This window comes from Danio rerio, chromosome 23 (assembly GCF_049306965.1).
Source record: "Danio rerio strain Tuebingen ecotype United States chromosome 23, GRCz12tu, whole genome shotgun sequence".
NCBI lineage: Eukaryota > Metazoa > Chordata > Actinopteri > Cypriniformes > Danionidae > Danio > Danio rerio.
The window spans coordinates 34902555-34917496 of record NC_133198.1 but is presented as its reverse complement, the minus strand read 5'-3'; the positions used below and the strand labels follow the sequence as shown (position 1 = coordinate 34917496).

At 34.8% G+C, this 14942-nt stretch overlaps 1 protein-coding gene across 2 annotated transcripts; it reads left to right on the top strand.

Annotated features, from left to right (window-relative positions):
* Nucleotides 1-4967: 4967 nt before the first annotated feature.
* On the top strand, nucleotides 4968-12354 carry ormdl2 (ORMDL sphingolipid biosynthesis regulator 2). Of its 2 annotated transcripts, none has more exon segments than NM_001040048.1 (4): nucleotides 4968-4975; nucleotides 7175-7349; nucleotides 10030-10181; nucleotides 11334-12344. In NM_001040048.1, coding segments are annotated over 3 exon segments (462 nt in total). In that variant the 5' UTR covers nucleotides 4968-4975; nucleotide 7175; the 3' UTR covers nucleotides 11470-12344.
* The last annotated feature ends 2588 nt before the right edge of the window (nucleotides 12355-14942 follow it).

Below are 14942 nucleotides of genomic sequence, written 5' to 3'. Positions count from 1 at the left end.
ATTTGTAACAGTGATTTTCAGTGACAACTAATTTTTTCTAACATAAATATATATTCGAATTTGTTAAACGAATGGTTCTAATTCATCACCTAAAAATAAAAACAGACTAATCAATTGTATTATAGGCTACATGGATTCACATGGATCATGAAATTGATCTGGAAGGGCGCGATGGCGAGCAAACACAGAGATCATGCGATGACCACAGTGACATTTCACACAACTATCCCCACATTTTGAAACTCCAAGAGTTTGGGAATTTTGGAATTCCCCAATTTATTTCATGAGGAATTCGCACGTGTGATGAACCTGTGAAGAAACATGAGTGTAGTACATTTCACACTCAATTCTGGAGCAATTCTCAATTCATATGGAGCAAACACATCATAAAGTCCTCCTATGAATCTATAAATATCTCATTAAGATTTGTTCAAGTATTGTGTTGAACATCTTGTAGACGTTTGAGGAACAAAACATTTTTTTAATGAAAGCGAAACTTAAATGCATTAATTATGAGTCTACCTGTCGCGGGAAAATCCTACGATTCTCCACACCCACTGCTGTAGAGTTATAAGCAAGTGGGAAAGCCTTTGCAATCAGATTGCCCTTTAAACACTGCAGAAGAAAGAATAAACCGTAACAGCAACACGGAGAATATTTGTCAGCATGAATCCATCACCATTATTAATCCTTTGCGTTGTGTTTTCGGCGTGGTCCAGCGCGAATGGAGCTCCGACGGGCGCACACGCAGAGGTGAATTTCAGGGAGTGCAAAAGACTCTCCATCCACCTCGTAGAGATGGCGAGAGATTTATACAACAAGGTACGTTCTTGAAGGATGATAAAATCGTTCATTTTCGGTTGTTGTTATTTTATAGATGCATTCTCAAGATGTTGGTTTTTATTAAAGGATTGTTATGCTCTCTGCAGGTTGAGTCTCCAAAAATGACAAGCGTCATTACCGACCTGCCAGTGACTATAAGACCGAATGACACATGTGACCCTCAGAGCCTTCAAAGCAACAAAAAGGTAAATAACAGAGATTATGTTGAGAATTTGTAACACTTTACGTGAAGGTCTCATTTGTTAACGAACTAAAGTACGTTTAGGATATACAATGTTCATTAATATTTGTTAATAAAACAGTCACACACTGGCCTATATAGTTTACAGTGCATACAGAAATAAAGGTACACGAGCTGTCACTGGGGTGGTACCTTTCAAGGGTCCATATTGGTACATCAAAAGTATATTTTAGTACCTACAAATTTTAAGAGGAACACTTTTGTACTTTTAGGTACTTATATGTACCATTGAGGTATTAATATGGACCTTTTAGGTACAAATTTGTAAAAGGTTTAAAAAGGTACCACCCCAGTGACAGCTTGCGTACCTTTATTTCTGAGAGTGTACACATGTACATTTACATTTTAAATATTCGACTTTTTGATCTTAAAAATAATAAATGAGTGACAATAACATTAAAGGTTGTTATATGAGTATCAGTTCATCTAATGTGGGTAAACAAATGAAAACCACACTCTAACAACAATGCTAGCCTACCAAAAAAAAAAAAAAAGTTTCAAATTGATAGCCTAACATAAAATATTTGGTAACTGATTTAAATCATTTCTTAAAAAAAAACATTTTCCTTTATGTGTAGAAGATTTTAAAATTTAAATAAACTTTTAAAAATGTAAATAATAATTTGCAGAATGAAAAAAAACTTCATTTAACTTTCTTTGATGCAAATAAAGAAGTATCTTTCATATTTATCGATCAGATATTTTATAGCACAAGTCCGGCTTAAACAAAATCATCTTTATGTTGACCAATGTTCTAATTTTCACCTGTCCTTTGTATTTCAGACTTGTCAGTCAAGAATCATTCTGGCTCTGAAAAATTACAGCAGAATCTTTCACAAAGATGGCATCTTCAATAAATCAGCTTGCAGTAAATGGAGAGTAAATGCCGAACAGATCGCCAATGTTACTGGCCACCTCCTGAAAGTGCTTAAGGTGTGTGTTTTTCCATATTTTCTTTTATTATAGTGTCTAGACACCTGCCAGTTTTCATTAAGCAAGAGACAAAAAAGTAATTCCCATATTCTGTAGCATTTCATAAATGTAAATGTAATCCTGTCACACTTTTAATTTCATTATTACCCTTGTTTGATGATCAGGAATCGGCAGTGCATGCCCCTTGGACTGCAGAAGACTGGAATGACGACTTCTTGTGTCGGGACAGCGTGGAAAGACTCTACTCCTTCTCCATCATATCTGCACGTGTGTTCTCATACCTGGCTTCTCCAGTGACTACTGGAGTTAACCTAAAACAGTGTTAGACTGCTAGAAAATACATGTTATTTGTGATCATGTTGATCAAAATGTTCAAACAGCCTTTGCTGCTTCTACAAGGTTCTCATGTGTAATAAAAAGCATGGATTTATTAACAACTTAAAGTTGTGTTAACATTAAGAATATGATAATATATTTATTTATTGTTCTTATTTATTATTGTATTTATTGTTCAATGATTTTATATAACTTCAGAGAAGGTGTGTCATTTATAACCAATAAATCTATGAGCAAGCATTTCAGAGTTTGTCCTTCATTCATGTGCATTGTTCGTTTGCGGCAACAACAAAATGAAAAACTAACAAGTAAGCAAATCACCTTTACTACTAGTATTAATGGACAAGGAAATGGCCGGGTTAATGTTGCCAAATTTCCCAGTCTGTATTCAACAGCTCTATGTAATAGGAGAGGGAAGATGTGATTTCCATAAACATTCATACTACGCTTTTTTTTACGATGACAAGAAGCTTCCTGCAAAAAAATATGTCCCAAGCTCAAGAGATGCTGTCACCGCTCAGTGTGTATTGTCTTGATAAGGATGATGTCAGCAGAACAAAAGGGAACTCCGTTTACCATCAGGACTATAGCAAAGACAGAGGTGGCATTATTGACATTAAGCTATTTTGACAGTAAATATTATAAAACAATAATTTGGACAAATAATAAAGCGCAGACATCATCTTTTCTGACACTACTGGTAAATTGTTTAATATGGTGTCATTTATTATTATAATTTTTTTTTTTGTGGTAGTACTGTGTGAAGTTTTCCTGTGGTCACAGTGTGGAGGAAGTAGGACTGTTGCCACTACCAGTGAATCTGTAAAAAGTCTAGATATCTGATCTGATAAGGTCACTCTCTTGAAATATTTGAAATAGAGACAGCATATTTAAAAAGTTAAATGTTTAATTTGTCAAATGAAGAGCCGCAAAATGAGGACACAACTGAATATAACAGTGGGCTTTAGTAGAAACACATGAGGATCAAATATACAGTATAATATGTATTAAGTAATAATATAATAAAGAAAGTATTGAATAAAATAATATTGAGGTTTGATTTCTACAATTTTAAGTCAAATATATTATTGAATACACTGATAATACACTGAATGCATCTGCTGAGATATTATATTATAAATTATACATCCCCTAAAAACTCGCTGAGACATCTCTAAAAACCCTTACACAAAATAACACAGTTTTATTAAAAATATATTAAACAAACTAGTTTTATTAAAAATCAAATACATCATTTGATATATTTAAATAGATTATCCAGTCAAATACCTTAAAACTACTTTAAAACACTATTTTAAAAATGTTAAAAATATTTTTAATGTGATTTAATTTATTTATATTGTCAAATAATAAATAGATAAAAATAATAAAATAAATACAAAGTATTCATCTAAATATTGTATATAAATTTGTAAAATGCAGAGCAACAAAATCTGTACAACTGAATATATAAAGCAAGCTTTACTAGAAATGCACTATGATGATCAAATATACAGTAAAATATGTGGTAAGTAATAGTGTAGTATAGAAAAATATTGAATAAAATAATATTGAGGTTAGATTTTTACAATTTTAATTCAAATAATTTATTGAATGCACTGAATATAATACACTGAATGCATCTGCTCAGAAATTATATTATAAATTATACATTCCCTATAAACTTGCTGAGACATGTCTCATAAAACCCTTACTTGAACCATTGACCTTCTTGTTGTGAGGCGATCGTGCTACCCACTGCGCCACCATGACACCCAAATATTTTTATATAAATAAAATAAAATAATTACAAAGTCTTCATATAAATACAACCAGATTATTTGAAAAAAAGTTAAATGTTTCATTTGTGAACAAAATGAGCATGCATTTTAAACCTGAATATAACTTGCAAGCTTAGAAATGCATGATTATAAAATATACTGTACAATGTACAAACTAGCCGAGTTAAATCCCATAAAACCCTTATACAAAATAACCTAGTTTTATACATGTATTAAAAATAAAATACATATATAATTTCATTTAGGGGCGACACAGTGGCTCAGTGGTTAGCACTGTCGCCTGACAGCAAGAAGGTTCCAGCTGGGCTAGTTGACATTTCTGTGTGGAGTTTGCATGTTCGCGTGGGTTTCCACCAGGTGCTCTGTTTTCCCCCACAGTCCAAAGACATGCGCTGTAGGTGAATTGGGTGAGCTAAATTGACCGTAGTGAATGTGTGTGAATGAGTGTGTATGGATGTTTCCCAGTACTGGGTTGCAGCTAGAAGGGCATCCGCTGTGTAAAACATATGCCGGAATATTTGGAGGTTTATTCTGCTGTGGCGACCCCTGATGAATGAAGGGACTAAGCCAAAGGAAAATGAATTAATTAATAAATAATTTAATTTGATATAATTTTACATATTTATTTGATCCCAAATACCTAAATTCTATTTTTAAACACTATTTAAAAAATGTTTTTTTTTTCAAAACCGCTTCCTCTAGATCCCGTCACTAACACGTGCCCGCTTTCTAGTGCGCGTTCGCGATGCTGTCTACGCAGGCAGCTCAGTAGTTTTTCAAACACCGCCGCAGACGCTTTATTTCCTGGTTACTTCGCAAGGTGGGTGGATGTCATATGACAACATTAGTTCTTTATTTACACCACTTAAACGCGCTAATAGCTTGTATTTTGGGCTGTTTTCATTGCATGCTTCATTTGTTTTTACTTCAGACGTGACTCTTTAATGGCGCACTTTCTTCGGCTTTTATTAGCAGCGACTGAACTATTAATGAATCCACTAGCCTGATGGCTAGCAGTGCTCAGATGACAAACCAGCATCAATAACACGCATTAAGACCCCGCAGATTATATATTACTAGACATATCTAAATAAAAGTGAGCAGAAGTGATCGTCGAGGAAAGTAAATGTGCTGTAATTGTGTTCACTCATGTAACTTGGTCTGAGGATTGTGGTGTCAGTCAAAGGGCATCCTTATTTGTTTTTTTAATGGCTTCGGGTTTTTGCATGAAGGATATCACGATCCTATTTAACACTTGGTGAATAAGTTCAAATCTAACAATAATACGGATATAAAAATATGTTAATTATTCATATTATTAATAAGAATATGTTCATGTTGTCAGTTTAATACAGAAACATTTAATTTGTTCTAGGATTGTCATTATGTTGTACAATTTTGGGAAACATATTGACTCATTTAGTAATGATAATATGTAACATGATATATTCGTTACGTTGTCATATATGTCATTTTCTTTTGGCATAGTCCCTTTATTCATCAGGGGTTGCCACAGCGGAATGAACCTCCAACTTATCCAGCATATGTTTTACACAGCAGATGCCCTTTTAGCTGCAACCCAGTACTGGGAAACATCCATACACACTTGTTCACACACATACACTACGGCCAGTTTAGTTTATTCAATTCACCTATAGCACATGTCTTTGGACTGTGGGGTTAAACCAGAGCGCTCGGAGAAAACCCACACGATCACAGGGCGAACATGCAAACTCCACACAGAAATCCCAACTGACCCAGCTGGGACTCAGTGACCAGCGACCTTCTTGTTGTGAGGCAACAGTCAGTGCTAACCACTGAGCTACCGTGCCACCCCTTTGAATGATTTATTTTTATTTATTATGGATCTGTTCTACTTATAGAAATGCTTGTTTGGTTATAAATTTTATTTATTTTCTTTGTAAATTTTTTTTATAATTATTTTTTTAGGAGTTTTTCACCTTTATTATGACAGGATAGTAGAGAACTCAGACAGGAAAGCATTGGGAGCAGAGAGAGGGGAATGATCAGCAAAGGACCTCGAGCCGGGAATCTAACTCGGGTAGCCGTAGCACGTTGGTGCTATATGTCAGCGCACAGTAACAGTAACAGTAACAGTAACGGCTACTGGTGCCAACATTTTCTTTGTAAATTCTATATCCACAAATCTAAATCTACTGATTCCAACCCATATTTTCCATTCATTCATTCATTTTCTTGTCGGCTTAGTCCCTTTATTAATCCAGGGTTGCCACAGCGGAATGAACCGCCAACTTATCCAGCAAGTTTTTTACGCAGCGGATGCCCTTCCAGCCGCAACCCATCTCTGGGAAACCATATTTTTCAGTTTTTTCTTCTTTTTTTGCAAGGATTTAGTCATTATTTAAATAGATTTTCATTATCTGAAAATAAGGAACCAGAGCAATAGGGCTGTGTGATTAGTCAATTTGCAATCGCAGTTTTAAATGTTGCGATTAGCTAATCGTAAGAGGCTGAGATATGAAACATATATGTATTATTTACTTTCCCCGCCCAGAGCAAATGTGTGACTGCCGTCTGTGTGTGACAGTCTTACTAGCCAATTGAGTGAGCACACTTTTGTTCTGCCCAATCAGAATTGCGCAACTGAACTATGCAGAACAGCCACAATGAAAAAGAAACAGGAAAGCGTGGACAATTGGGATGAAGGCGTCTGCTGCTTCAGAAGCAATAATAGACAAATATCAAAGGAAAACAGCATGTCTGTAATATGGGAATATTTTAGTTTCCAAAAGTCGCAGACATCGAACAAAAACAGTTCATTGTTATGAGCTGTTGCAGAATTGTTGCCACGGCTTACAGATTATTGAGCTGAAGCTTGACTACTAAATTAAAGCGCAAATCAAATCGCAATATCTGTCAGAAAAATCGCACTTAGATGTTTTCTCCAAATCGCACAGCCCTACAGAGCGATGTCATTTTGTAAGGACTTTAATAATTAAAAAAAAAGAAGGATCTCACGACTGTTGTTTTCATGCAGGATGAATGTGGGCGTTGCTCACAGCGAGGTGAACCCGAACACGCGGGTGATGAACAGCCGGGGAATCTGGCTGGCCTACCTGCTGCTCACCACCGCCCTGCATGTGGTGCTGCTCAGCATCCCGTTTCTCAGCGTGCCGGTGGTCTGGACGCTCACCAATATCATTCACAACCTGGTCAGTGCAGGCGAGAAATCATTCTAGTGGTGTGTCTCTTTAAAAACAAAAACATGAAAGAGATTGTGACAGAATGATTGACTACCCTTTTATTATGTTTGAAGCTGTTTTTGCCCCATTGACTTCCAATATAGCCACATTTTTTGATTGCAAAGCTATGATGCCACATATTCATGCATTCTTGATTGTTGGGGGTTTTCAAAGTTGGGAAGAGATCATCTTAACGGTTGTTCATCAGTTAGCAGCTTTAACCCTTTAGATACCTTTTAGGCATGTGCAAAATAGTTTCTGGCATTTATATGGAGTTCTATGGAGTAAAACAGCATATTGTAAATACACTTACTATGTTCTGAGAGCTGTGGTGCTTATCTTTTATTTTCTCAAACATATCTAGGTAAGTATGCATATGTCGCTCTTACACACAGACACACACAGACAAACACACACACACACACACACACACACACACACACACACACACACACACACACACACACACACACACACATTATACTTCATATGAAAGCCAGAAACGAAGCATTTATTTTGCTCTGTAACTGATCAACAGTAAAAATCACAAATTGTTTCTCTTTCCAACAGGAAAAACCACGGATAGTCAAGAATGCATGATTATTTGGTGTCATGGCTTTGCAATCAAAAAATGTCGTAATATTGGAAGTCAATGGAGCAAAAAACGGCATGAACATAAAAGGGTAGTCAATTTATGTGTTGTTGAATTGCAAGGCCCTTTCAAGCCCATTTTTCTATAACATTAATTTAGGTGTACTAGTTTTTGGAGCGTTATCAAAAGTTATTTTCTTAGATAAGCTCCATGTTTGACTTCAGTACTGACTAATCTAATGAATATGCACAAATATATTATTGTATATTAAAAATAAACATTTTAAAGAGAGATTTGTGAGGGGTGTACTTATATATGCTGAGCACTGTATGTATCAAAATAAGGTTTGTCACCAAAATCATTCCTTTTGCTGAAACACAGTAAAAGTTGTGGCCAAATAAAGCCTCAAAATGACCCCAAAGTGAATGAAAACATCCGTGACAGCACACAAGGGATAATTTAACATGACAGTGTCACAATTAAATTTTTTTTCCCTTAATTGAGGTATAAACTCCTACTTACTGTTTCATTTTTCATTCCATGGCAGAAACAACAAAACAGAATTAAGAAATGTAAACTCATATTATTAGATTTTTTTAAATAAAAGCAGAATTAAGAGAAGAAACCAAAGAATTTTCCAAGACAGAGTTTAAAAATCTGACATGTAAACCCAATAACTCAAGTCAAGATTTTGAGATGTATCCTCCTAATTTAAGGAAACAAGTTGGAATTGTTATATATAAACTGAAATGTCAGAATTGGGAAATGAAAACTTGCAATTCCCAGGAAAAGTCAGGCAAAATTGTGCAATGTAAAGAATTCCGAAGAAGAAAAGAAAAAAAAGTCTAATTCATTTTGACATTTAAACTTAAAGGAAATTGCAAAATGTAAAACTCAGAATTGTAAAATGTGAAAATTCTGACAAAAAAAAGTCAGTATTGTGGGATGTAAACCCAGAGTTCCACATAATTTTTTAGGGGAGATTTTAGTTTGAACTCATTATTCCCAGAAAAAGTTGCCAGATGTAAACTCCTAATTCCTAGAGGGAAAAAATTATATAATGTTCATTCAGATTTCCGTGCAATAAAAATAGAAATTGCAAAAAAAAAACTCCAATAATTGCCTTAAATATCCAGTCACAGTCCTAAAAGAAGTCCAAAATGTGCAACAAAAAATTTGAATTTAGAGAATAAGACTTGTGAGAAGGAAGCTTAGTTTTATGAAACTTAAACTCCACGGTAGAGATCTGCGCGGGACTAAATTTTTTTATCCGAATTTCGCCAGGTTTTATTAAACACCCAACAACTCGCGCCGTATATTCAGTTTTTGTTCACCCGCTGCTCGCCCCGCTCCGTTTGCTTCCCGACCTGACCGTTCCCGCTAAATTTAGATCTGGTTTCCAAAATCTCATGTAAAATTGGGTACTACCAAAAGAAAGAGATACCAGATAAAAGTGTAGGGTGTGCAAGGATTGTAGGCTAAATGTCAGAGCGATGTGTGGTGAGGTTTGTGGCTGGTGAGGCCCTCTTTCAAAGTCAGATTTAAAAACAAATCCACTCAATATATTTTCCAACTACCGATTGTGTTTCATATATCATATCAGCATTATTTCTATACACATAGCAGGTACATATTGGGCCAAGGAAGAATGTAAAATGTATAGCGATTAAATATGCCTCCAGCATACATCCAGCTGAATGCTACAGAATACAGACAGCTTATAACAAGCAACACACAGCACCACAGCGGATTAGCGCTCTCTCTCTCTCTCTCTCTCTCTCTCTCTCTCTCTCTATATATATATATATATATATATATATATATATATATATATATATATATATATATATATCTTGGGAGCGCTATATTGTTAGACCACCCGCTCCCGTTTAAATTACACCAGTTACCGACTACAACCACGTTTTATTCAGAAATTTATTTGCAGTCCTCTACTCCACAGTAGAAAAAAATCAGTATTGTAAAATTAAAACAGGAAAAAAAAAGAAGAGTTAGTTATGTGTTAATCTCTATCTCTCATCTCATGTCTTTGCTGTCCAGGCGATGTATCTGTTTTTGCACACAGTCAAAGGCACACCGTTTGAAACACCAGACCAAGGCAAAGCACGTTTGCTCACACACTGGGAACAGATGGACTACGGCATTCAGTTCACAGCATCCAGAAAGTTCCTCACCATCTCACCTATTGTACTGTGAGTCATAATCATATTTGTTCATTAAATTATAAAAACTGCAACACATTAATTTATTATGCTATTGATACATATACAGTTGAAATCAGAATTATTAGCCCCCCTAAATTATTAGACCGCTTGTTTATTTTTTTCCCCAATATCTGTTTAACAGAGAGAAGATTTTTTTCAACACATTTCTAAACATAATAGTTTTAATAACTCATTTCTATAAACTGATTTATTTTATCTTTGCCATGATGACAGTAAATAATATTTGACTAGATATTTTTCAAGACACTTCTATACAGCTTAAAGTGACATTTAGAGGCTTAACTAGGTTAATTAGTGTAACTAGGCAGGTTAGGGTAATTAGACAAGTTATTGTATAATGATGGTTTGTTCTGTAGACTAAGGGGCTAATAATTTTGACCCTAAAGTTGTGTTTAAAAAATTTAAAACTGCTTTTATTCTAGCCGAAATAAAAACAAATAAAACTTTTTCCAGAAAAAAAAATATCATGAGACATGGTGAAAATTTCCTTGCTCTGTTAAACATCATTTGCAAAATATTTAAAAAAGAAGAAAAAAAATCAAAGGGGGCTAATCATTCTGACCTCAACTGTACAGTTAAAGTCAAAATTACCAGCCCTCTTGTTCAATTTTTCCCTTTTTAAAAAATATTTTCCAAATGATGTTTAACAGAGCAAGGAAATTTTCACAGTATGCCTGATAACATTTTTTTCTTCTGGAGAAAGTCTTATTTGTTTTATTTTGGCTAGATTAAAAGCAGTTTTTCCTTTTTTAAAAACCATTTAAGGTCAAAATTATTAGCTCCTTTAAGCAATATATATTTAGATTGTCTACAGAACAAACTATAATTATATAATGACTTGCCTAATTACCCTAACCTGCCTAGTTACCCTGATTAAGCCTTTAAATGTCACTTTAAGCTGTATAGAAGTGTCTTGAAAAACATCTAGTTAAATATTGTGTACTGCCATCATGTCAAAGATAAAAGAAATCAGTAATTAGAAATGAGTTATTGAAACTATTATGCTTAGAAATGTGTTGCTTCCCATTAAACAAATTTGGGAAGAATAAACAGGAGGCTCATAATTCTGTATATAGTTTATAATACTTTAATTAAGATCTGTTTTTTTTTTATATATAGGTACATCTTGGCTAGCTTCTACACCAAATATGATACCACCCACTTCCTAGTCAACACAGGCTCGCTACTAAGTGTCCTCCTTCCCAAGTTGCCTCAGTTTCATGGAGTTCGTCTGTTTGGTATAAATAAATACTGATGAGACACTTCAGCACTCTCATGGAGGGAATGTAGCATTATGGAGATGAGATGACTGAAGTTACTTTACTCTCCATATGATGCTTCTTTGGGCCCGAAAGGCCTTTAAGGAACCAAATCTGCACTGGACTCAAGTACACTATTTAAAAAAAGGCCTTCCACGCTCAGGTTCATTCAATCTGTGGCATTTTTTTTTTTTTTTAATCCTGTCTTATGTCTGATTTTTTTTCTGGTTAATAATGGTTAAATAAGGGTTTCTTAAATTCATCACATTCAAGGATGCTATTAACTGCATCAGACAATGTGCCAGTTATCATCATCATCCGCTGATGTTCAATTTTATTAAGGTCACTTTTCATAAACCCACATGATCGTGCATAACTATATTCAGACAGGTTTCTTTTGCATCAGTGTTCTGGTTTATATTACACAGGCAGCCACAGTAAATAAGATGCGTCTGATCATAAAAACAAAACAATAGGTTGTTTAGATTTTAATTTGAATTGTGTCCGTTGCATTTTTCATTTCATTTGCTCCGAAGCTGCAAAACAGCAATCTGTGATCAAGTGAATGTGAATCTGCTTTCTCTTAAGTTTATTGCTAAAGCTATTATGAGTTGATTATCCTGTATTTATTTTCTTTTCATGACACATTCCAATCTGAAGTAATTGCCAAGGTGAAAGTTTATTATTATTATTAATGCTATTATTATTATATATACTTTTAACATGTCTGCATGGGTCATGTTTGTTTGCTATACAAAAGTGAAAGTATGTACCGTGGGGAACACATTAATATAGAAGTTAAAGCTGGATATAAGTTGAAAGTTTTAGTTTTTTTTTTACACATTTGAAAATAAAGAAATATTAAAATGTATAATAATGAATATTCTTCACTTTTCCATTTTTTAAGGAAGCTGGCCGTTTTAGTACGTACTCCTTGCTAGAACCAGTTGGACCTCTTGTCTTCAGAATTGTCTTAATTCTTTGTGGCACAGATTCAAGAACATATTTACATAAGCTGTGCATACATTTCTGTGCATTATATCAGCTGCACAACCCTTTTGTGAATCTCCCGTCCCATAACAGCTCAAAGCTGCTCTATTGGATTGAGATTGTCGTAGTTGCCGGCCTTTTCATTAATCAACGACGAATCAGATGGGAGGCTTTGAAGACAAGAAAATAGACTTTATTAATACATAAGAAAGCAGAGAAAGTGGAGAGCAGACCTCGGAGCAATCTGACGTCTCTCCTGGACAGTTCCTCCAGTGTCTGTGTTCTTCACAATCTTCATACAGATTTTTTTTACCCCACCTCTAGGTGTCTCGTTTTAACTTCTGACCATCTCTGGATGAGTTTTTACTTTTAGGTGGCTTTTTTTTTCAGGTGGCTCTTAGCCCGCTAGCTAAGCAACTGTTTTCACCTCAGAGATGTCACTTCATAGATGCTACTTCTTCTAAGTGTTTACATACATCCAGGGTTCATACAGTCATGGAAAAACTGGAAAAGTCATGGGATTTTGACATGGCATTTTCCAGACCTGGAAAAATTGAGGAAAAACAGAAAAACCCACAAGGTTTTGGAAAAGTAATGGAAATTACATTTACATTTAGCAGATATTTTTGCAAAAAGCGACTTAAGCTGCGGTCACACTAGATCTTGTGCTTGCAAAATTCAGTTTTACGACGCTGCGAAAAGGGGCGGGGTTAAACAATATGATTTGACGTTAATAAAAGCGAGCGATTGCTCCTTATTTTAAATGATCTTCTATTGGTCTAACGCAATCACCTGATGTGATTTCACAGGTTAGAATTCACCAAGCTTGAACTTTCGAATGCAGTGAAATGTGAAACTTGTTGCACGTGCTTGCGTTTCTGGTCTGCTGCATTCGCATGCCTAGGAATGGAAGTCTAGAGTGAAAAGTGCAGTGTGATCACGGCTTTACAATAGAAGTAGTTTTACCTACTATTACTACTTTAACAAACTATTAACATCATCTAAAATTAGTTTGACAAATATCTGTATACTGGAATGAAGGTTAGTTGCTTTTACTTCTTTTCTTTTCTTGGCCAAAAACATGCTCTCACATTATTTATTAATGCTGTGTAAGCATCATCTATTTACATACATATAAAAATAAATTGAAACTATTATATGCTGTAATAAATCTAAACGTTTCTTATGATTTACCACGTATACGTAGACATTAAATGAAACATTGTCATAAAAAATTGACTTGAAAGTCCTGGAAAAGTCATGGATATTTTATAGTAAAAATGTGTATGAACCCTGCACATTGTCATGATGGTATAATCTTGATAATATGTTAGTCACTCTCCTGAATGCCTTTCACAGATACAGCTTCATATGTGTGCGTTTTACATATGCAACCAATGTTTTACATATAAAGTCATTCTCCAGCAGCTCCTCACAATGGTGACCTCACACATTACTCAGCATGACAGCCATCCTACACACATCACCAAGAAAGGTGACCTTTCTTCTCAAAATACATCACCAGTTGTTGCCCTTTTTCCTCAAAATACATGTCTATACATCTCTAGATGGTTAAATAGGTTGACATGTTTACTACACATTTTAAAAGAATAAAAAAATCTTCGAGATCTAGTGATTGTGGAGGCCATTTAGGTAAAGTTAACTTAATGTTAGTGAAACCAGTTACAGGAACTAACCGTCACACAATCATACTGTGGTCATAAAGACATGGTCTGCTACAAGACTCGGATATTCTTTGTGGCTTTTAAAGGGACAGTTCACACAAAAATGAACATGTTCTCGCCATCAAGTGGTTCCAAACCTTTGAGTTTCTTCACGCTTCTGTTGAACACAAAATAAGATATTTTGAAGAAAGCTGAAGCAATTGACAGCTAAAGGAGAAGTGTCTTGCAATGGGTACAGGTTTACAAATTGTTTTAAATATCTTCTCTTGTGTTTGACAGAAGAAACAAGCTCTTAAATGTTTAAAAGAAGTAAAGGTTGAGTAAATGATGATAGAATTTTCTTTTTTTTTGGGGTGAACAGTGTGGTCATTGTCTTATAAAAATGGACTTATGTCTTATGGTCCTTAAGTGCACTACACCACCAACAGTAGGAACCATAGCAACTTAGGGCAGGATATTCATGCTTGAATGTTGTTTATTCCAAATTAAGACCCTACTATCCAAATGTAGGAGCAAACATATACTAAGGTAAACTTTTATAAACTGTAGCCTCAGCCTTATGTCGCGTGAAAATGTAACTATTTTACGTTTTGTCAGTTAAGAGGCTAATTCGAATGAATTCCAGTTCAGTCATACGAAAACGTATGATTTTTAAAAAGGAAGCATGGCAGCCAACCCCAACCCTAAACCCAACCTTCATTGGGGGATAAGCAAATCGTGCTAAATTGTATGAATGAGATCATACGATTTTCTATACAAATTAGTCAAACTAAATCAAAAAGTTAAGAATAGCT

Coding starts and splice junctions, on each gene's coding strand:
- ormdl2 (XM_068216800.2), top strand. CDS start 7,176: ATGAATGTGGGCGTTGCTCACAGCGAGGTGAACCCGAACACGCGGGTG. Junction 7,350..10,029: donor CCAATATCATTCACAACCTG/GTCAGTGCAGGC, acceptor TTTGCTGTCCAG/GCGATGTATCTGTTTTTGCA. Junction 10,182..11,333: donor ACCATCTCACCTATTGTACT/GTGAGTCATAAT, acceptor TTTTATATATAG/GTACATCTTGGCTAGCTTCT.